Source organism: Mirounga angustirostris, unplaced genomic scaffold (assembly GCF_029215605.1).
Source record: "Mirounga angustirostris isolate CCGP_5_RB_7025 unplaced genomic scaffold, mMirAng1.0.hap1 SCAF_14, whole genome shotgun sequence".
NCBI classification, from domain to species: domain Eukaryota; kingdom Metazoa; phylum Chordata; class Mammalia; order Carnivora; family Phocidae; genus Mirounga; species Mirounga angustirostris.
Window position 1 is genome coordinate 74,966,552 of NW_026991722.1, and position 22,570 is coordinate 74,989,121.

Below are 22,570 nucleotides of genomic sequence, written 5' to 3' on the forward strand. Positions count from 1 at the left end.
TGAAACTAGGAATAGTCTTGTATTCTAATCTGCCAAACAGCTATGGCATGTGCTTTTTTCTATTTTAATACTTCCTGGAGGGCTAAGAAATGCTTTACATGTCATAATATTGTATCAGCAAGAAACTGACCAACTCCATGAGTTCTGATAATGATAGCACCAACATGTCATCCCAGCTCTAAGACTGAGCTACTGGCCTGTTCCCAAAGTTATGTATCGTTCAGTAGATAGAAGGACTCTTTAGGCAAGGACAGTTTAACATTGCTTCCCTCTTCAAAATCTGCTGTGGTAATTTGGCAGGCAAATATTGTCAACGAGTCTCACAAAGCCAGAGGGAAGGGAGAAGTGAAATGTCAGACCCATGAAGGGTAGAATGTTAAACTGTTAGGAATGTCCAGGGCCTCTAGGCGGACTTGGAAGCCTTTTGGGCTCAGGTCCAAGCCGTGCAGTGGTGGCAATAAAGGGCTTCAGGTTCTGCCTGTCTGTCTCTACAGCCGATGAAATTCAGTTCTGGAGGGCATCCTTGGTGGTGAAGACATGATGACATGCACTTGCTCTTGACCTCCAGTGTTAGGGCGTACTGACCTCACTCAAAGCCAGGGGCTCACAGCTGGAAGAGGACATCTTACCAGTCTCACCCGAGTGCTCTAGTTTACCTCACTCTACAGCCAAGAATGCTCCCATACCACTATGTCCCCAATTAGTCCCTATGACCTTCCTAAAGAATGCTTACCTCTCACATTCAATCCGTTGTCACATGCAAACTGTGCAAAAGGTGACATATAATTTGGGTCATAGGCCAGCTCATGGGCTTGCTCAGCAATGCTTCTTGCCGTCTGTTGTATACTTTCGTAATTTGAATTCTAAGATGAAAGGATGAGGGAGTCAATTTTACCACAATGCCTCACATGATTTCTGCATATAAGTATACTTCTTGCAAATATCACTTTTTGAGACAGTAACATTTATCTAACCACAGTTTCCACCATTTAAGTTTTATTACAGTTAGAGAAGACATTACAACATTACATCTTCAGTAAAATGAACAAGACCACCAGTGAGTGCCGCCTGCACAAGATGTCAATCAGATGTCACTCTTTGCTGGGTGGCCTTGGGCCCTAAAGTCTGGATTTTCATTTTTGCTTTTTTTCCCATTTGGAATTCTTAAGGTATTCTTGCTAAAATTGGATGGGACTGAAAAGGCAGATTTTGATAGCACTTTAGGGATGACCTCAAAAGTTTCCTTGCTTAGGAATGCAACCCTGGCCAACCACAGTTTGCTCTCCAAGTAAGAGCTGCCAGTTGTCCTACTGAAAATACCTTTAGAATTTTATATCATGATGAAAGATTCTTGTTTAGCTGTGTAATCTTGAGTCATACCCTTATCCTTGCTGCTTCAACTTCCTCATCTGTAAAATGGGGATGGGAAACAAGGTCCATTTTAGCTCTACCACTCTAAGATTCGGAATAGTTTCAGTATAAATAATAAAAGGCCTCTGCCTCAATGTCACCTCTTCAAAGAGGCCTTCTCTGAACAATCTTTCCAAAACAGCAGCCCTCTTTATTCTCTCTTCCTTTACCCTGCTTTATTGTTCTTCTTATTTACCACCAACATTTATCATGTATTTTTTTCTCTGTATTATCTGTCTTCCTCCACTAGAAATATAAGCTCCATATGGGGAGGGAATGTGAAGTTTCTGCTTACCACCCCGTCACCACACAGAGCACAGTGCCAGCTCCATGGAAGCACCTGACCTTTACTGCATCCCACAGACGGGGCATGGCCCTACGGGCTTTGTACACATGGTCTTAGTTAATCCTCACCACAACTCTATAAAATAGGACCTTTGGTAACCCCCACTTTAAAGGTGAGGAAAATATTGCTTAAAAAGTTTAGAAACTTACTCACAGTCATACTGCTTAGTGTTAAGAACATAGGAAAAGACTAATTTCCCCCCAGAGTTAGTACTTTTACAAAGTCAGGAAAATATGGAAAAACTGGTTTTTACTTCCTTCCACTTTCTGTATGGGCCAAGTCTGAACTGTTCATTACTGGTGACAGCTCAGATCACGTCAAGGCCCCTAGCTGCCTCCTGCCCTTGGCTGGCTCTGGTACGGCGATTTCCTCTCTCTCCCAACCTCAACACCTGCTGGGTTTGTTAAAAGAATAAGAGGAGAAAAAGACAATCGGGAGCTAACACCATTAAAAATACAAGAAATTTCTCTTCTGGGCTTTCCTACCTTTACCACTTTACTAAAGGTACTAAAGGTGAGAAACCCCCTTTTCTCTCAAGTTCTCCAATTGTGAATATTTCCATTTACAATTGCTTAAAAGACCGGGACCATTATTTTCCTAAATTCACAAAACAGTCTTTTCCAAAACTACAAAAAGAGATAATACAATTGGACCAATAAGACTTAGCTGCCCAGCGAGGGCCATTGTTTCCATCAACCAACCTTTGAGTTAATTACCTTTAATTTTTTTAGCTCCTGAAGGATCATATAATCAGGCATGTTGTCAAAAAGTCCATCTGTTGCCGTCAGGATAATGTCTCCTAACTGGACATCAAAAGATGTGCTATCAGCAGCATCTGGGCTGTGACAAGGACAGGGTAGGGGCAAAGTTACGAGAGGCCTTCAGAGACAAGTTTCAAAGTTTCCAAGAGGCACTATGTTACAATGTAATGAGGCTTTAAGAAAAACTAATTTATAATAACAGAATCAATAAGAAAAACCAGTCATTGTGAAATTCATAACCTTGAAAAAATTAATTGAAAAATCTGATATAAATAGTTCAAAAGCTTAACTGAAACTACCAAATAAAACTGAGTCTGATGATTAGTCACACATGCCTTAAAAGGAAGAAGGGTTCTTTTCTGAGTCAGAACTAACATGCCTCTAAAATCCTAGTAGAAATGAGTCTTTATTTCCTAATTCTTCACAGCCAAATTCCATCCTCTCTTACTCATTTTCTACTCATCAGTTTCTCTGCAGGCTTAACTCTGGCTCTGAGGAGGCTGCAATATAGTGGAACAACAGAGCACTATGGAAAAGAACATGCAAATCCCATAAGAATTAATTCACATGGAATACCTACAATGGTATTTCTTACTATAGTACTAGTAATTACTAGTATTATCACTAGTATATTATTACTAGTAAGGACTAGTAAGGCAGAGTAAGGACTGTGTGTCTCTCAGGGCTTAAAGAGTGCTCACCACGGATAAATATTTAATTATTAGTGTGCCTGGCACATACTAGGTCTTCAAGAAGTATCTAATAAATGAAGAAACAAAGTAACTAACCCTCCAAACTGGGGCGGGGGGCACTCCTTAATATATTGTTAATGAAGAGAGGAATGTGCAGACAGCGTGTGTGTGTATGTTTGTGTGGCAGGGGGAAGATTCATAGATACAGATGCTTCTATATGCAGAGAATAAATCTGGAAGGATGCAAAGAAATAGGTAATAGTGGCTACCTCTGAGGAGAGAAAATGTGTTGGTGGGGATGGGATAGGAGGTAGATTTTTCACTACATCTTTTTGTATAAAACTTTAAAAAAGATAGAAGGCAGGTTTTTTCCTCTGATAACACCTGATGAAAACATACAAGAATTGGGGGTAGGGGAAGGACACCTGGTGGGGAGAAAAGATCATATATTCAAAGAGTTAATGGCCCTCTCAAAGGCTGGTTCTCAGCCATTTCCAGAGGCCAGCTTCACTGAATCCAAGCCTCTAAGGTGAGGGAAAGGTGAAATATCTAATAGTCTGCCTTAACCTGTAATTAGGGAACAAGTGCAAAGAAAAAATTTACACACTGACCCAGAAAGGAGGAGCCAGAACTAAAACACCCTAAGCTTGACAGAAAGACCCCAAAGCTTGTGTAACTGACATGTTATAAATTATGTAAAATATGTGAAGAGAAAACATAAAAACAACCCACCAATGTCTGCTGGGGATTTACACAAAGTACCCTGAGAAAATTCCAGGTTCACCCTCTCTTGACTGAGGAAAGAAGGGGCACGTTTAAAAGTTCTGTGATGGGGTTTGGCAAAGAACTTTCACTTACACATTTAATACCACAAACACTTTGTGAAAACGGCTACTAAAGGAAAACCTGTAAATTAAGGGTTAAAATTATATTTTATAAATAAGAGGAATGAAGTGAAAAAGGAAGTAAATGCTTTCATGCAGCAGGGGAAAAAAGACTAAAACTGGTGGAAACCAGGTCGATTCCCTCTGTGGAATAAAAAAAACAATACAAGACACTGCACAGTTGCTCAGACTTTGGAAACAAATCAGGTTCTAGAAGTTTAGATTAATGACCAGGTTGGCAGCAAAGCTCTATTTTATGCTGAGGTTTTTCTTCCCCAGGAGTGTCCTTTGCTATCCTGCCTGTGCGAGACTCGCTACCATTGGACAGTTTGTCCTCTTCTCCCAGCACTCCCACCCATGAGCTTGGTGTTCCGCCAGCTGCAGTTCTGCCCATTTTGATTGAACATACTGTGCCGCTGGAAACTTTTGACTGCACTGAAACACGAGCTGAAGTCACATGCTAGCAAGCTGTCTGTGGGTTCCAGGGGAAGCAACCTCCACCTCGCTGGCAGGCCAGGCAGAGTGCTGCCCTAAACACACAGTCCCAAAGATAGGGTGTGAGATATGGCAGGGTAGCTCTAGCACTGAGAAGCCAAAACAAGAATCAAATAAAGGAAAATTAAAACACTGCTCTCTGTAACTGTTAGCTGAGCTTGGTATCTACCAAGCCCTTGGGTTCTGCTTTCTCCTCACTCCAATATGGCTAATATGAATATATACATTACAGCCAACTAAAGAAGGGCCTATAATGAAATATTGTTCCAATTAGGGTAACATACCTTAATCTGACAGTAAAATATGCTTCCCTCCCTCTAAGAGTCAGCAATAGACTTGAGATGGACAATCCTGAATACCTAATTATATAATATACTTATTTCAGTTTAAAAAATGGCAGTAATAATCATTTTATCTTAGTTTGTACTCAAGATCTGGCTTAATAAGAACTATTAAGTAGAGACAATAGACACTTGCAAGACTACTTCTATTTTTACAAAAGGTTCATTACCCATTTAACAACATTTATGAATCACCAGCAATGTTTGTGCCAGGTCCTATAAAGTTGTTTGAGGCAGAGGAATCTGACACTTAGTCTCACTCTGTATTCACATTTGAGAAAAGATAAACTGTAAAAGTTGATTCAAAAAAGTAGTTATTGTCTTGTAAAGGTCCTGACAATTTAAAAGTTCTATCTGATGCATATAATAGAAGGCCCTGAGAATCAGGAAGTTGTTCTGATAAATAAAGCAGATGTCTGTTCGAACTCTTCCCTAACAACATATGCAAAAATCTTGTACAGGCAGTGGCATGCATGGACGATGACTCATTTCTCCAGCACAACTTAACAAATATGTACATATGTACCATGTTGGCCTTGGTATGAAAAACTGATACTCTGTAAGCCTGAAGAGTATTTTCAGTCTTGTCAAATTACTGGGTTTTCATCTGAATTCAACTTGGCTGCAATAGCCAGCAAAATATCTTTTGAAGTCAAACTAAAAGGTCCTTTTGATGAGAATATTCTCGTTGTACCTTCTTATCACACATGACAACTGAAAATGCCTATTTCCACTGTAGTTAAGGGGGACAGGAGGAGGAACAGCCATGCTCTGCTTACTCTTAATGGCTAAGAGGGGAGACTACCTGTCACTCAGGACGACTCCTTCGGCTTCAGGTGGTGCAATTGAGAGCTGGAATGGAGTGTTGAAGTAATGCTGCTGCTCATCTGATCGGTGCACAACTTCACCACCCCTGACAACCAGAAAGCCTGAATCACCCAGGTTTGCTGTGTGTAAGCGGTGGCTAGTTCTGTCCAGCACCACGATGCAGGCAGTACTGCTACCTAGAACCAAAAATGATCTCCATTTATTTTCTCTTTCTAGATTATCTTTGGATCCACATTTTTATCCCATCACCCCAAAAAGCAACATGCCACATTGGAACCTCCTTTGACTATCTTAGTCATGCTCCTGCCTCCAACAAATAGCAATAGTAACCTGATCAGGGTCAACATGATGGGGAAGGAAAAAGGGATTTATATTATATATAGTAAGCAAGCCCCTGAAATCTGAATTCTTCCACTTGCAGAGATAGGAAACAATAAAAATGGCTGGTATTTAATTGCACGATTTCATTTCAGTAGTACTATAATCTATGCCAAATGCTCAAAAGCATGTTGCTGAGGTATTAAGTTTTAACACTTAAATGCCAGAATAAGAAAGAATGTTATGTTTTCCTGACATTTCTCATTAGTCATTGGCAGGAAGCCTTCTCCATGAAATTCACTAAAATTTAAGACAGGGCACATATCTACAATTTTTAACCAGATTTTCATCTGTTGAGGTCATGAAGAACCTTCACTGGAGACTGACTCACTATGAACGGACAAGACCAATTTTCCCAGGCAGCCTGTGGAATCATCCTGTTCACTTTACAGAGACTACTAATGTTCAGAGGGAAGAAACCACATTCCAAGCAGAGAGCAAAAAGCTTCTGTGTACCTTTGCAGCCCACAGCTCACATGACCTTCCCCAGACTGAAAAGCTGATGTACAACCAGTAAGACTGCTTTCAAGTACTAAAATTTAAACCTATACCTACAGAAAAAAAATGTCAAAATAGAAAAATAAACAGTTTACCAAGAAGTAAATTTAATGGTCTGTAAATATATGAAAAAATCATCATCACACTAGTAGCCATTTTGCCTATTAGTTTAACAAGAGTAAAAAAAAAAAAAAAGATACTGCATTGTACTGGCAAGAGTGCAGGGAACACGGTCACTCTTACTCCACGGTGGCAAGATAGTAAAACCACACGACCTTTCTAAAGGGCAGCATAACCTTGAAAAATGTGCATATCCTTTGACTTACCAATTCTAAGAAACAACTAGAAATGTAAACAAAATAAGTACAAAAACATTGTTTAAGATCAAGAAGAACTGGAAACAACCTCAACATCTAAAATTAAGGGATTGGTTAAATAAATCACAGTACATCCATACAGTAGAAAGCTACATGCTGTCATATAATACTTAGGAGTACAGACTCTGGAGTCAGCCTGCCTGCATCTGAATGCTGGCTCTGTTACTTAACTAGCTGTGTGACCTGGGGCCGCTTTGCACCTGTTTCCTCATTTACAAAATAGGGAGACCATAACGATCTCTTAGTGTTAGGAGGATAAAATTAGTTAAATCATATCAAACACTTACAACACGTAAGTGTTAGCTATTTGGTAGCCACTAAAATTGTTAGAGAAATAGATTTGAAAATGAAAGATAAGTGAAATAAGCAGATTTCAAGCTAGTATTAAAGTTCCCTTAAATAAAAAGTGTTATCAAACTTAAATTGTACATCAAAAAAAGTAAAATTTAATGTAATTAAAAAGAATAAACCAATAGTAGGTAAAAGCTAAACTGTTAAGATGACCGTTAAAAGCAAAACAAAAGAAACAGGCTGTGGAACCAGCTGTGTTAAATCCCAGGGCTCCACTGTTTTCTAGCTGTGTGACTGTGGGCAAGTCACTTATTCTCTCTAGGCCACAGTTTTTTCCTAACAAAACAGGAAATAAGAGCAAAAGAACCTACCTCATGGGGCTACTGTAAGCACACAGTATATTCACAATTCCTATTACCATTATTCTATGCACAAACATATACAGAAGAAAAATCAGGGAGCATCATCACTAAAATATTAATAGTTTTCTTGGTGGGATTATGGATAATTTAATTTCTGTTATTTTTCCTTGATGAAGGATGTATGATGAAAATGTATAACTTAATATAAAAAAACTTAAATTTAAGCATTTATCTCATCATAATGTTCAGAAATTCCATTTCCTTATTATCTAACCTCACACCCTAATGCTAAGCTATCTAGTCTCTACCCATCAAACATCAGAGAAAAAACAAAGTACTGTAACTAAATGGCAGTGCTGCCAGATAACCTACTGCATAGCTTATGTTAGAGTTAAGATCACCAATTACCCTTCCTTAACTCAATGCACAAAAACTCCAATCATTTTTCATTAACAGAATCACCATACAAAAGAGCTTCTGAAAGCTGCTGGGATTAATCTGAGGAGGAAAAATGACAGATGAGTAGCAGAGCCTTGAAAATCCTGCGGCAGGAAGAATTCATGTTGACTCATTATTACTCACGGACAAACCCAGGCTATCATTTTGCTACCCCGGTGGCTGTTTCCCTCACCCGCTCAGTTAGAGTCAAAACGGTCCTCATGAATGACAGAGCTTTAATATGCAAAGCAGCACCAAAGAAGGCAAGCCCAGCCTTACAGAATCATGTAGGCTTGGAGTGTATACTCCTCCTCTACCTCTTCATATAACTGATGATCATGTGCCCATGGCTCAGGCCCTGAGAGCCTAATACTGGGAGAAGAGCTCATTATTCTTATGTATTTGGAGAGGAACAAGCAGGAAAAGAAGAAAAGAAGTGCTAAGAACAACAGCATCAGATGTTCAGACCACTGACAAATCCAGACAGGCACCCAAGCAAACCACTCATGCTAAAATGGAAATATTTTTATCACTGGCCCCTAATTTTGTAAACTACCATGAAATCTTTTGTGCAGCAAAGAAAGAAAGAACCTTATTAGGAATGACCCCTCAAATTCTTAAGATATGTTAACTCCATAAGACTTAACTCCACTTAAGAGTTTCTGAGGAAATATATATTAACAATTAGCCTGTGATGCCAACCCAGATCTAAAAGCAGCTAGAAATTCTCAAGAAACATGTGGTTGACCTTTATACTGGAATCGTGTTATAGGCTTTTTAGCAATTGCTGGATTAAAAAAAAAAAAAAGGATTGGAGTGCCTGGATGGCTCAGTCTTTAAGCATCTGCCTTCATCTCTGGTCATGATTCCAGGGTCCTGGGATCAAGCCCCACACTGGGCTCCCTGCTCAGCGGGAAGCCTGCTTCTCCCTCTCCCACTCCCCCTGCTTGTATTCCCTCTCTCGCTGTCTCTCTGTCAAAAATAAATAAAATCTTAAAAAAAAAAAAAGGGATTACTTAATCTTGTAAAGTTATCATTATTTGCAATTATATTTGAGGTTCAGTAAAATTCAGTAGGCTGTCTTTGCCAAAAAATGCTTGAATTTAGTTACAAACAACTTAGAGGTATGTGTGTAGATTAGGTGACAGAAGCGTCTATGTGTCATAGTAATGAAGGATTATTTCAACATGTACTTTAGGAGAAAAAAGTGATTATAATATTCAGTGTAAAAAAACTTCTAATATGTCCTTAAATTTATTTTAAGATCTCCGAACTACATGAGGGTAAATAGGAAAGGAAGGAGGGATAAAGAAGAAACACAGCGAAGAAACCAAAGCTTTCAAAGTGCAAGATCAGGACAGGTGTTTTCAGCTGCTTATTCCAAGTCACCGTAAATGGGTAGGGGGGTGTCGGCAGAGGACTCATGGGAATATGCAGGAGTTGGGACCTGGAATCTGTATCTATAGGCTCTTTGTTAGGTGTCAGACTATTAGATAGTATTCTGCAATGTCCTCTTTCCCTCAACATGTTTCTGAGTATTGCATGAAGCTTTGAGTCATTCCTTTTCACAAAAAAAAAGATCTCTCCATTTAACAAATGAAGCAAGGAGGTCAGAGGTTAAGTAGTTTGCCCAAAGTCGTAGGGCAAGTTGACAGAGAAGTACTAGAAATAGAATCTAGGATGTTTCACTGTGCCAGGCAAGCTCCAGATTGCATGTCCAAAATAGCGGATTAAGACAAAGCGGTATATTGAGACCTCAAGACAAGGTTTCTCTTCAGTTAGAAGGAAAACAAGCTGATTAGTCACAGCACAAAGACAGAAGACGGCAGCGTGATAAAAAGAACCCCTTCTTATAAAAGATTTAAATTGAAGGCAAAATTTTACGACATGGAGAACTCCATTAACACTGAACAGAGGTTGATTTTTAATATGGACGGTGATTGGGGGGAGGCTACTTCTAGTAACCAGAAAGATGCTGGCAACTAGCAGAAATTTAGTAACACCCTTCTGAGAGCTTGCTCAGAAGGCTGGGTAAGTTGTTGGGTAAGTTCCCAGGAAACCATTTAACAAACAAATGTAGAAGCTTGGCCAAAAGATGCTCCATTAGCATACCAGATAAACACATACTAGGAATTTGGAAGTTTTCTAATACAAGATTAATGGGGATCTATTTTGTGCTATGCTATTTCACAGACTAATCAGCTACCTGCTACAGTCTGGGGTGCCTATCTGCAACTTGAACTCTCCAACTTAATTTTACATACCAGATCCCATTCCCTTTCTTCCTCCCCTGGAGAGAACCGCTATCCTGAATTATACAACCACTTACTTTTCTTTCTTCTTTTATCCTATTTTGGAGTCCCTGAACAATATGGTTTTACTTTTTTATGTTTTTGAATTTGAAATATGGAATCAGACTGTTAGGTGGTATTCTGCAATGTTCTATTTTCCCTCAACAACATGCTCCTCAGTATTGCATGCAGCTTTAAGTTGTTCCTTTTCTTTCTGTATTTATTTGACAGAGAGAGAACATGAGCTGGGGGGAGGAGCAGAGGGAGAGAGAGAAGCAGACTCCCCACTGAGCAGGGAGCAGGGCTCAATCCTAGGACCCTGAGATCATGACCTGAGCAGAAGACAGATGCTTAACTGACCGAGCCACCAGGCACCCCAAGTTGTTCCTTTTCAAAATGCGTTTTTCTACAATAAATGGACTTTTTAGGTTGTTCCCAGTTTTCTGCTGTTATAAGCAATGTTACTATGAACATTCTTGTACCTATCTCTTAATACACAAATGTGTAAGAGTTTCTCTAGTCTAAGGTATAGACCCAGAAGTGGAATTGCTAAGGCATACTATCTGTTTACATTTAACTTTATTCCATAATTCCAAATTGTTTTCCAAAGTGGCCATACCTATTTACATTCCCTCGAAGCAGTAGTATGTATTCTGGTGAGCTCATATCTTCTCTATCAAACTCTGCTTAATAAAGAGCTCCAGAAAAAAAAAGCTGGGCTACTACTAAGTGATTTTCTTGGTTTTGTTGTTAACCATCTTCTGAGCTTCTTTACAGAGGAAAACACAGTATATCTACTTACCAAGCAAAGGTACTTTATTTTGCAGCAACTCACAGTAGCTTGTGGTGAGGATTCCAATGGGGTTACTTGGGACGAACCGTCCTTCTTTTACTAACCGTTCACATGTCCGCATTAAAGTCCCTGAGAACTGGGATGGATCAACTCCATAGTCTCTCCATCCTCCTACACCATCTGCAACTCCTAAAAACAAAACAGAACAAAATTACATTGAAAGGATGTTCTTACCGACTTCTGAAATTCTTTCTTAGCCCTGTCTCCTCTTAACAGTTAATTTTACTACACACTAGTACATACATTTACCCTGAGATTCAGAATGAAAAGTGCTCAAATTTAATGTATCATACACTAATACTCTTAATCCACATTTTCTACTTAGAATCTGATCTTTCTTATATTGATGAATAAATATGTGAGCTACCACAGGGTGGCATTGCTTACTAGCCAAGAGTTCAATTGCAGCAGGATTATCATCTTTGTATGGAAGTATTTATGTTATTCATCTTTGTTCTATAAGAATGAAAACTGGTTTTTTTAAAATGTGCTGAAACTAGTGATAATACAACTGAGCCAGAGCTGGCAATCATTCAGAATATCAAACACAGCAAACTTTAACTTCAAATTTTGGTCAGTAACTGTGAAATAAAGAAAGAAAATTAAGAACATACCTCATCCTCTTTCCTCCTCCCTCAGAGACAACCACTATCCTTTCTGTACAGGCCTGCACTATCTAATACAACAGCCACTACCAAACATGACTACTGAGCCTTTGAAATGGTGCAGATTCAAATTAAGAAGTCCTCAAAGTATAAAATACACATTTTGAAAACTTAGTAAAAAATATTTTGGATATAGGGGCGCCTGGGTGGCTCAGTCGGTTAATTGTCTGCCTTCGGCTCAGGTCATGATCTCAGGATCCTGGGATCGAGCCCCACGTCGGGCTCCCTGCTCTGCGGGGAGTCTGCTTCTCCCTCTCCCTCTGCTCATCTCCCTGCTTGTGTGCTCTCTCTCTTGCTCACTCTCTCTCTCTCAAATAAATCAATAAAATCTTAAAAAAAAAAAGGTCTCAAAAAAAATATTTTGGATATAATGTGCTTAAAATTAAAATTAATTTCACCCGTTTCTATTTTTAACTAATGCAAATACTAGGAAATTTAAAATGACATGTGTGGTTCACATTATATTTCTATTGGACAGCAATGGTACAGAGATTTTCACGGGTTCCTAGAGCTGTTGATGAGTTCAGAATCCGCACAAGACTCCTTTATCAAGAGGAAACTAGTGTACAAGAAAGTCAATAAGATATCAAAGTCAACATCATACTATCTCCTATTCAACCCCTTGCAAAACACTAAGCTAACTGTTCAACATTAAAATCAACTTCTGTCTACTAAATTCAAACAAACTGAGGGAACTAGAAGATCAGATATATCCACTATTAAGGATTTAAGTGACTGTATATGAACCTTTCTGGAAGGATCTATAAGAAGTATTAAGAGTAGTTTTGGAAATAAGAGACTGCAAGTGATCAGTGAACAAATGGGGAGATTTTAGCTTTTTACCTCATACTGTCCTGTATTGTTTGAAATCAATTTTATAATGATCATGTATTGATTTCATAATAAAAATATTATTTAGGAATTTTATCATTTTTAAGGCTTGCTGAGCATTAAACATCCTGCCCACATACATATTTACATTTTTTTGTACGTTCAACTTTCACACATTTTATTTTTTTAATTTTTTTTTTCACACACATTTTAAAGAACCTATTTGGTACAGAAGTAGGAAAGTGCCTATATAAATCATCCCAGAAAAAAACTGGCTTAACATGAAATGAACACATGAAACTGTTTTCTGGTGATGGCATTTCTCAACAGAAATGGAATACATTCTGAAAAACATGAGAGGAAACATAACTGAAAGAGAGTATAAAGAAGGTGACAAACAACATCACTATTGGGGCAGCAACTTTCCCTACCTTTTGTGACCAACCAGTAAGCAAAATTTCACTATGGGGCAGTTCCAAATCAGTTGATTAAATGATATGATGTCTGGGGGCACCTGGGTGGCACAGTTGATTAAGCACCCCACTCTTGGTATCAGCTCAGGTTGTGATCTGATGGTAGTGAAACTGAGCCCTGAGTGGGGCTCTGTGCTCAGAGCGGAGTCTGCTTTTTCTCCCTCTCCCTCTGCAACAACCCCCCCAACACCATGCACTTGCACTCTTGTTCTAAAATAAATAAATCTTTTTAAAAAATGATATGATATCTGGGATTTATTGCAAAATAGGGGGGAGGACTGATGGAGGAATGGATGAAACAAGATTGGCTATGAATGGATAACTGAAGTGGAATGAGAAGTACGCTCATCTCTCTAATACATATTTGAAATTTTCCATTACACAAAGTTTAAATAGAACTAATGATAATAAGAAAGAAAAAAGATTCTTCTGCTACGTGGAGAGCAAGAGCAGAAAAAGGGGATGAGTCAGGAGTCTATCTTAGTAGCTTGGTTGTGAAATGGTGGCAGTGCATTCAGAATGCAGGGGTTTGAGATCCAATGAAACAGAAGGACTTACTGGTATACTGGATAGGGGTGTAGCAGTGGTGGGGAGAGAGAAGAATAAAGGATGACTGAGGTCTACCCTACCAGGAAGAAGTATTACTTTTTTTCTGTTTTTCAAGCATTTTGAGGATATCTGGAAATTCTTAAGAGAATTTAAGATAGTTTAATAGGAACTTCTTTTGATAAATTTTATTAGGGGTAAGATTTCACCATCATTTTATTTATTTTTTTATTTTTTTATTTTTTTAAAGATTTTATTTATTTATTTGACAGAGACAGACACAGCAAGAGAGGGAACACAAGCAGGGGGAGTGGGAGAGGGAGAAGCAGGCCTCCCGCCGAGCAAGGGAGCCCGATGCGGGGCTCGATCCCAGGACCCCGGGACCACGACCTGAGCCGAAGGCAGACGCTTAACGACTGAGCCACCCAGGCGCCCCTATTTATTTTATTTTTTTAAAGATTTTATTTATTTCAACTGAGAGAGACAGCGAGAGAGGGAACACAAGCAGGGGGAGTAGGAGAGGGAGAAGCAGGCTTCCCGCTGAGCAGGGAGCCTGATGTGGGGCTCGATCCCAGGACCCCGGGATCATGACCTGAGCCGAAGGCAGACGCTTAACGACTGAGCCACCCAAGTGCCCCAATTTATTTTATTTTTTAAAGATTTAATTTTTAAGTAATTTCTATACCCAACGTGGGGCTTGAACTCACAACCAAGAGCTGCATGCTCCACCAACTGAGCCAGCCAAGCAACTTGCCCTCACCATTATTTTAAATGCAACAATTTGTGTTAAAATACAGAATGCAATTATAATCCTTGCAATTCCATCTGATGAATCATTCATTCTTTCCAAATTACTGCCTGCTTGAGAAAAGAATTTCTCTTTAACCAGTCTCTGATCTAAGAGCCACAATTAATTTTAAATTACAAAGTGGTTTCATCTACAAATGCCCTTCACAAGAAAACCATTAAAATCTGAGATAACGTTGAGAGTTGATCCTGGCACTCACTAAATAATCTGTCAGCAGGTTATAGAGTCTGACCTGACACAGCCCTTCAACATTAATCAGATTTCCCCCAGAACAGAGTGTAACCTTTCAAGCACCTGTTTGCTTTTCTATGGGAAAAAGATACCACGCAAAGCTTCACTGCTGAAATCTCTTTAGGGGAAAAAAGAGATTCAAAAAGCATATAAGCTGGGGGCGCCTAGGTGGCTCAGTCGTTAAGCGTCTGCCTTCAGCTCAGGTCATGATCCCAGGGTCCTGGGATCAAGCCCCGCATCGGACTGCCTGCTCCCTGGGAAGCCTGCTTCCTCCCTCTCCCACTCCCCCTGCTTGTGTTCCCTCTCTCGCTGTCTCTCTCAAAAAATAAAATCTTAAAAAAAAAAAAAAAAAAGCATATAAGCTGTTCAATAAAGCTGTGGGGAAAAAAGGCCTTAGTATACATAAGTAATTTACTTATAAAGAACAAGTTATAGGGCGCCTGGGTGGCTCAGTTGGTTAAGCAACTGCCTTCGGCTCAGGTCATGATCCTGGAGTCCTGGGATCGAGTCCCACATCCGGGCTCCCTGCTCGGCGGGGAGCCTGCTTCTCCCTCTGACCCTCCCCCATCTCGTGCTCTCTCTCTCTGTCTCATTCTCTCTCTCAAATAAATAAAATCAATCTTAAAAAAAAAAAAAAGAACAAGTTATATAAAAGGAAGAGTCATATTTGGGATTAGAATCAGGCTAAAACCAGAATAACCTACCACAGGTATATTTGAAACCTAGTTTAATTCATATTAGGTAGTTATTTCTACAAGGAAATGAGTATTTCCTCTCATGCACAAGCAAAAGCTTTCATCCACAAAGGGAGAACACTTTTTAAACAGTGGAATTAATCCAGATATAAAGAGAAATTTTACTCAGAATACATTTCAAAGGAAAAGAAAACAATTGTTAAAGGAGAGAATGCTTAAGATACAAAAGATATGAAACAGCAAAGAATAAGAACACCTCTAAGAGCAAATGGAGGCCATAGTAAATACTAGGAAATAGAGAACTGAGGGAGACACATCCTGCCTATGAGAAGCTCACCTTCTAGTGGGCAGTGACTACTCACTCACACAGGAACTAGACAAACAGCTCCCATAAATGCTGCTATAGGGGGGGTTAAGAGCAAATGGTTAATGCTCATGGGGCACTGTGGGAATGGAGCAAGACTGCTTAAGAAATAGCATTCACATTAGGCCCTGGAAGGTAAGTCAGATTTCCACAGGCAAGGGAGAGTAGTACCAGGAAAAGAATGGAGAGCAATTAGGTGTGGCTGGGGTTTGGGTAAGTGCTGAGAAGTCGAAAAATGCAGGACAGGAGCTGAAGGGCTCCTGTGGAGGGCCAAGAATTGTTATCCAAGAACTTAAATTTTTAAAAAAGATTTACTTTAGAGAAAGAGAGAGAGAGAGAGAGCATGAATGGGGGGAGGGGCAGAGGGAAAGGGAAATCCTCAAGCAGACTCCCTGCTGAGCATGAGCCCAACTCTGGGGCTCAATCCCAGGACACTGAGATCATGACCTGAGCCAAAATCAAGAGTCAGGCGCTTAACTGACTGAGCCACCCAGGCTCCCCATGACCCAAGAACGCAGGGCTCGATCCCAGAGCCTTGGGACCATGACCCGAGCGGAAGGCAGATGCCCAACCACCTGAGCCATCCAGGCGCCCCCAATCTAGATCTTAATTTTTTAAAAGATTTATTTATTTATTTTAGAGGGAGACAGAGACAGCACGTGTGCGTGTGGGGTGAGGGGCAGAGGGAGAGAATCCCCAAGCAGACTCCCCACCTAGCAGAGCCCCACGTCATGAGATCATGACCTGAGCAGAAACCAAGAGTCCGACGCTCAACCAACTGAGCCACTCAGGCGCCCCTCCAATCTATACTTTAGAAAAATAATCCTGATAGTGATGGAGAGAATGGGTTGGGAAGAGGTTAGAGGTCAGGCATCAGCTGCAAGATTTTAGGTTAGAGGTAACGAGAAAAATAGAATCATTACTGGAAATACAAAGGAATGAATACAGAAAGACACCTGGACTTGATATCAATGTATTTTATATCAACAGGTTTCTGGATTTCAGGAATGAGTATTGATTAGATGATTCCCCAATTGGGAAAGGGGTGGAAATGCCTATAGAAGATACTGAATTCTGTCTCAGGGTATGCGGAGTTTTAGGCGCCAGGAGGACATTTTTAGGGAAATGTTCTATATAAAGTCAGAAACTATGACTCGGCAGCTGGGAAGGCAATCAGAGCCAGATCTTTGACAAAGATCGGGAATTGACACCATTAGGGGTAGATGACATGCTCAGAGAGAGCACAGAGAGTAATAAATTCAAGTGGGGATCTTAGGAATGAGAATTCCTTGCCAAATAGCTCATTTGTTAATTGCATCTTACTCTAGGCATCAAATTACAATCACAGATATGATAGCTGATTAAGGAAGTATCCAGTTTGGCAGAATGATATAATTTCTTTGGAGGTGAAAAGAGGTGAAGCTGAAAAGGTAGGCTGAGTTAATAACTGGGAAGGCTGTGAATGACAAGAGAGAGTTTACACTGAATATAGAAGTTATTTCCTTTAATTCACTGTAATCATCTTATGTCTCCATTAATAACGTTTTGTCAGCATAAGTCTAGCTTAAGTGTTTCCTTTGACCCAAAAATCCAATTAAAACCATTATTAGACTAAGATAATGGTTACATATCTGAAATAGCCAAGCAGAAGGCTGAGAGGAGACTATAGAGTGCAGATAATTCCTTTAGGTGTACTACTTGCATGGAAATATCAGTTTTGTGAAGTAGGAGATAATCAACGAAAATATATATGATAATTACAATTTTTCACATAATATTTTGGTTAAGTTTCCCACAGACTGTTTTTCTAAAGTGAAGAGTTAAAAGGACAAAGAAAATTCTGTTGTGTTTCCCATTATTTAAGTCTATCTTTTTATAAAAAGAAAATTCTTAAAGTAACAGCCAATTTTCATTTTTCTAATTAACACATTTTTGTTTTTGCCTTAGTATAGTCATCTAAAAACAAAATTTTGCTGTACTTTAAAAATCATTTAGCTTTTTATTAAACTCAGAATTTTACTTAATAGCTTTGTTCTATGCCAAAAGGTGAAGGAAACTCTCCCTCCTCCACTGCTGCCGCCTCCTTCTTCCGCCACTCCTTGCGCTGCTTGTGTGCTTGTTCGGTGCGGACCTGGTACCTCTTCTGCGAAGCGGCAGCTGAGGAGACTCCGGCACTAGGCATGGCCGACAAAAAGCCCAAGGAAGGAGTCAAGACTGAGAACAACGATCATATTATTTTGAAGGTGGTGGGACAGGATGGTTCTGTGGTGCAGTTTAAGATTAAGAGGCATACATCACTTAGTAAACTAATGAAAGCCTATTGTGAACGACAGGGTTTGTCAATGAGGCAGATCAGATTCCGATTTGATGGGCAGCCCATCAATGAAACAGACACACCTGCACAGTTGGAAATGGAGGATGAAGATACAATTGATGTGTTCCAGCAGCAGACAGGAGGTGTCTACTAAAAAGGGAACCTGCTACTTTACTCCAGAACTCTGTTCCTCCAGACCAAGAAGACATTCTCAGTTAGAAAGCTGCAATTTGGGGCGCCTGGGTGGCTCAGCTGGTTGGGGGACTGCCTTCGGCTCAGGTCCTGATCCTGGAGTCCTGGGATCGAGTCCCGCGTCGGGCTCCCTGCCCGGCGGGGAGCCTGCTTCTCCCTCTGACCCTCCCCCCTCTCATGTGCTCTCTCTCTCATTCTCTCTGTCTCAAATAAATAAATAAAATCTTAAAAAAAAAAAAAAAGCTGCAATTTGGTTCCACCACATCCTGACTACTACAGTATAGTTTTCTCTATTCTTTCATTGTCCCCTTCCCCATTCCTTTATTGTACATAAAGTAACTGTGTATGTGCACAAGCATACTGCATTTTTTTTCAACTAGATAGCCAATGGTATGTTTTGATCGACATCAAATGGAGATGCGATGGGGGAAAATACTGCTTCTGTGAAAATACCCCCTCTCTCCATTAGTGGCATGCTCAGCTCTTATCTTTATATTCTAGTAAGTTATTTTGCTCTGTTTAACAAAAAAAGAACACCACAAAAATCCTTGCATACCTCATTCGATTGGAGAATTTTAATGTTTTTCATTTATCATTGTAAAACCAAGGACAATTTTATAACTTTTTTGTACATAGCTGTTACATGTAGGGCAATCTGTCTTTAAGTAGGGATAAATTACTCTAAAGGTAATGAATCCTACATAGTTTTCCCTTCAAGTCAAGCGCCTTATTGTTTAAATAAACATCTTGTTTAAAAAAAAAAAAAGGCTTAGCTGTTACATGTAGGGCAATCTGTCTTTAAGTAGGGATAAATGACTCTAAAAGAAATGAATCCTAGATAGTTTTCCCTTCAAGTCAAGCGTCTTGTTGTTTAAATAAACTTCTTGTTTAAAAAAAAAAGGCAAAGGAAAAAAGATCTGGTAAGCTGAAACTGTGGAAGCTTAAAAATCCCATCTTTCCAATTTCTTATGGTCACCTAACCATGTTGCTGCAAAAGGCTCACCCTGAAAAAGACTTTGAACTAAGCCTGTGTCTCTCTAGCATTGTCCTCCTATTATCAGCCACGAGCATGAGGCTGCCATTCTTAAGCCCTTCTACTACAATCATCTTCAGATTGACATGCAATTAGTTACAAAGCAAACATTTTCCAGAAGATAGTGATGCCTAGAGAATACTAAATTTCAATTTTAATATAAGTATCAGTGAAAAAAAATTGGCAATTTTATTTTATCCAAAACTAGACTGGCAGAATTTCTAATATTAAATAGTACCCAAAGGTAATAGTTTTATTTCTTGCATCTTTGATGATCTCAAGGCATTTTACATTGAGCCTCACACTCTAATGAAGCAAGACAGTTCTACAGGGATTGTTTTTCCGTCAGTGAAACATCTCCTATCTACTAAGATGGGTACTTGATAGTGCAGTGAAATTCCAGAAGAGAAACTGAGTAAGGATCTGGCTGGATCGCAACAGTTGAATAAGAAGGGATAAAGATATCTGGTTTTACACTTTCTGCAGCAAGTATTCATCTAATGAGGCACTGGCTATGCGGTATTTATTGCAGTGCTACAGCCAACTTCTTTTCAGATGAAGAGGTTCTTCTTCAAATACTATAATCTAGTGTTCACAAAGCCAACCTTATTTGTCTAGAGATATCACAACATGAAGCATTATAACTAAAGAAAAATGAGATCACAGTATAAACTCAATATCTATCAAATAGAACAGATCATATTTGTATCAACATTGCTGAAGCCTCAACAATTTGGGCATTAAGAACACTCCCTTGTGATTCAGGACTGTGAAATGTTGTATCTGCAAATAATTATCCCAAAGAGAACAAAAAGCAGGATTACTGGAAAAAAAATTCAACAGCTGAGTTATTCAGAAAAGTACAATTTGCTTTGACTAACAGTCCTTTCACTTCTCTAGAGGTGAAATAATATAGATTGTGATGTTCTTCCTGCTTTAACAAGCAAGTGATATATTCCCTTTGCAAAAAGTTTCCCCAAAGCAACCACTCTGCATTAATCACAATGAAACCTGCTTCTTCTGAATCTCCAGAGACCAACTCTACATTAAGAACTCAAGATCTCTAGGCTGAACAGCTAATTCAAAAGCTGAGGCAACAAAGCTGAAAGAATGGAAAGGAAGAAAGGTTCAACCCCGTAATAAAATGTGCGAAAGTGGAACCTATAAGCAAAACTCAAATTCTGCTAAAGAAATGGAACTGTCTGAGGCAGTTAACAAAACTCAAATAAGGACTCCAATGCAGGAATAAACGGTCCATTTTATGTTTTAGAATTCCAAACAAAATAGCTATTCCTTTCTAGTTTAGTAAACACAAAATTACTTCATAATTAATCAAATTAAAATGTATACACATACACACCCTCATACCTACTGCCCAGAATACTTCATTATCTAGAGATGGTAAATTCCAGACTATTCTGGGCAGTTGCTTTGCCTTAAAAAAGCAGTGAAAAATGCTGAAAAGAGGTTAAGGAAATGACAGTGTGAAGGCAAAGAAACTCAAACTTTTTTTTTTTTTTAAAGATTTTATTTATTTTATTTTAGAGAGATAGAGTGAGCAAGACTGAGCAGGAGGAGTAGAGAGGGGAGGAGGAAAGAATCCCAAGCAGACTCCACACTAAGCACAGAGCCCAATGCGGGGCTTGATCTCACGACCCCAAGGTCATGACCTGAGCCCAAACCAAGAGTCAGACGCTTAACTGACTAAGCCACCCAGGTGCCCCCAAAGCCAACCTTTTTAAAATAAAATATTCTTCCTCTAACTTTAGCTCATCTGTTTAAATACCAAACACTTAATGTGGAACATGTGGCTCAATGTGGCCTGGGGACCTTGGGTACCTTATAGACTTGGGTAGGAATTACCTTCTCACCACACAAACTGAAGGTGAAGTCACAGAAAAGGTCATTTCACTCCTTTTGAGCTGCAACAGTATCTTCCCCAAATGCTAAATACTGTTAGCAATGCTTTCTGAACAGAAGAAAGCAACAGGCAGATCACGGGCTCACACTTACTGTGAACTATGGACAGTATGGGCAGGGCCCTTAGTGTGTTATAGAATTAAAGGCTTCTGGGGCTCCTGGGTGGCTCAGTTGGTTAAGCGACTGCCTTCGGCTCAGGTCATGATCCTGGAGTCCCAGGATCAAGACCCGCATCAGGCTACCTGCTCAGCAGGGAGTCTGCTTCTCCCTCTCCCGCTCCCCCCTCTTGTGCTCTTTCTCTCTCTCACTCTCTCTCTCAAATAAATAAATAAAATCTTAAAAAAAAAAAGAATTAAAGGCTTCTGTTAAAGCTGAGACTCCTGTTAGTTTCTAGGTATGAGAAAATGTTATATAACACCTAATAATTTAACATTTAAATAAGAAAATAACAGCAATTAAAGTCTAGCTATCTGATGTGTGCCTACTTGTACTAGCCCTTTAGGCTAAGAGAGAATTTTTCCTTCTGTTTATAATTTATAAGATTAGATCTAGAATTCTGGTCTTAAAGGTTAATCTAATATTTATGACAATTAAGCTATATATCCTTTTTTTTAAAAGATTTTATTTATTTATTTGAGAGAGAATGAGATAGAGAGAGAGCATGAGAGGGGGGAGGGTCAGAGGGAGAAGTAGACTCCCTGCTGAGCAGGGAGCCCGATGCAGGACTCGATCCCAGGCCTCCAGGATCATGACCTGAGCTGAAGGCAGTCACTTAACCAACTGAGCCACCCAGGCGCCCCTAAGCTATATATCTTTGACCTAACCTCAAAGAGGTTACTATTTACCTCCCTGGTTTTCTCACCCCTCTATAAAAATAAGAGCTGGCCTTTACTGAAATACCACCCTCTGGGAGAGGTCAAGAGTCACATGTAGCCCTTACACAAACACTCTTTTTTAAAAAAAATGAGAACATAATTTCCTCTGAGTTAGCCTGCCAAGTGGAGAACTGTCCCTTAATTTCTAAACACTAACTATATTTTTTTCCTACATGCTGTTTAATTAAGTAATGATCTTTGAGTGGTAGGACCAGTAATTGTTTTTTCTTCTTTTTACTTTCCACATTTTCCAATAATGAGTATGTATATTACCTTTCTCGGAGGGATTACAAAAACTATATAAATCCAGTTAGAGCTACATTTTACACTTACACTAAATATTAAAGTTATTCAACACAGTTTATTGAACCTCTTCTA

The 22,570-nt window shown here is 39.4% G+C and overlaps 2 protein-coding genes across 2 annotated transcripts in view; one reads left to right on the forward strand and one right to left on the reverse strand.

Annotated features, from left to right (window-relative positions):
- Positions 1-22,570, reverse strand: part of PPTC7 (protein phosphatase targeting COQ7) — a 40,060-nt gene that overhangs the window by 4,232 nt on the left and 13,258 nt on the right. The window contains exons 2-5 of the mRNA XM_045887672.3: positions 11,195-11,374; positions 5,735-5,933; positions 2,473-2,596; positions 734-863 (exon numbers count right to left, since the gene is read on the reverse strand). Of these exons, the coding sequence (XP_045743628.1) occupies positions 734-863; positions 2,473-2,596; positions 5,735-5,933; positions 11,195-11,374 (633 nt within the window). The remainder of the gene's footprint in view (positions 1-733; positions 864-2,472; positions 2,597-5,734; positions 5,934-11,194; positions 11,375-22,570) is intronic.
- On the forward strand, positions 18,020-18,346 carry LOC123853087 (small ubiquitin-related modifier 2-like). The gene has a single exon (XM_045887674.3). The coding sequence runs from the start codon at positions 18,039-18,041 to the stop codon at positions 18,324-18,326; it is 288 nt and encodes a 95-aa protein (XP_045743630.1). The 5' UTR covers positions 18,020-18,038; the 3' UTR covers positions 18,327-18,346.

Coding starts and splice junctions, on each gene's coding strand:
- LOC123853087 (XM_045887674.3), top strand. CDS start 18,039: ATGGCCGACAAAAAGCCCAAGGAAGGAGTCAAGACTGAGAACAACGAT.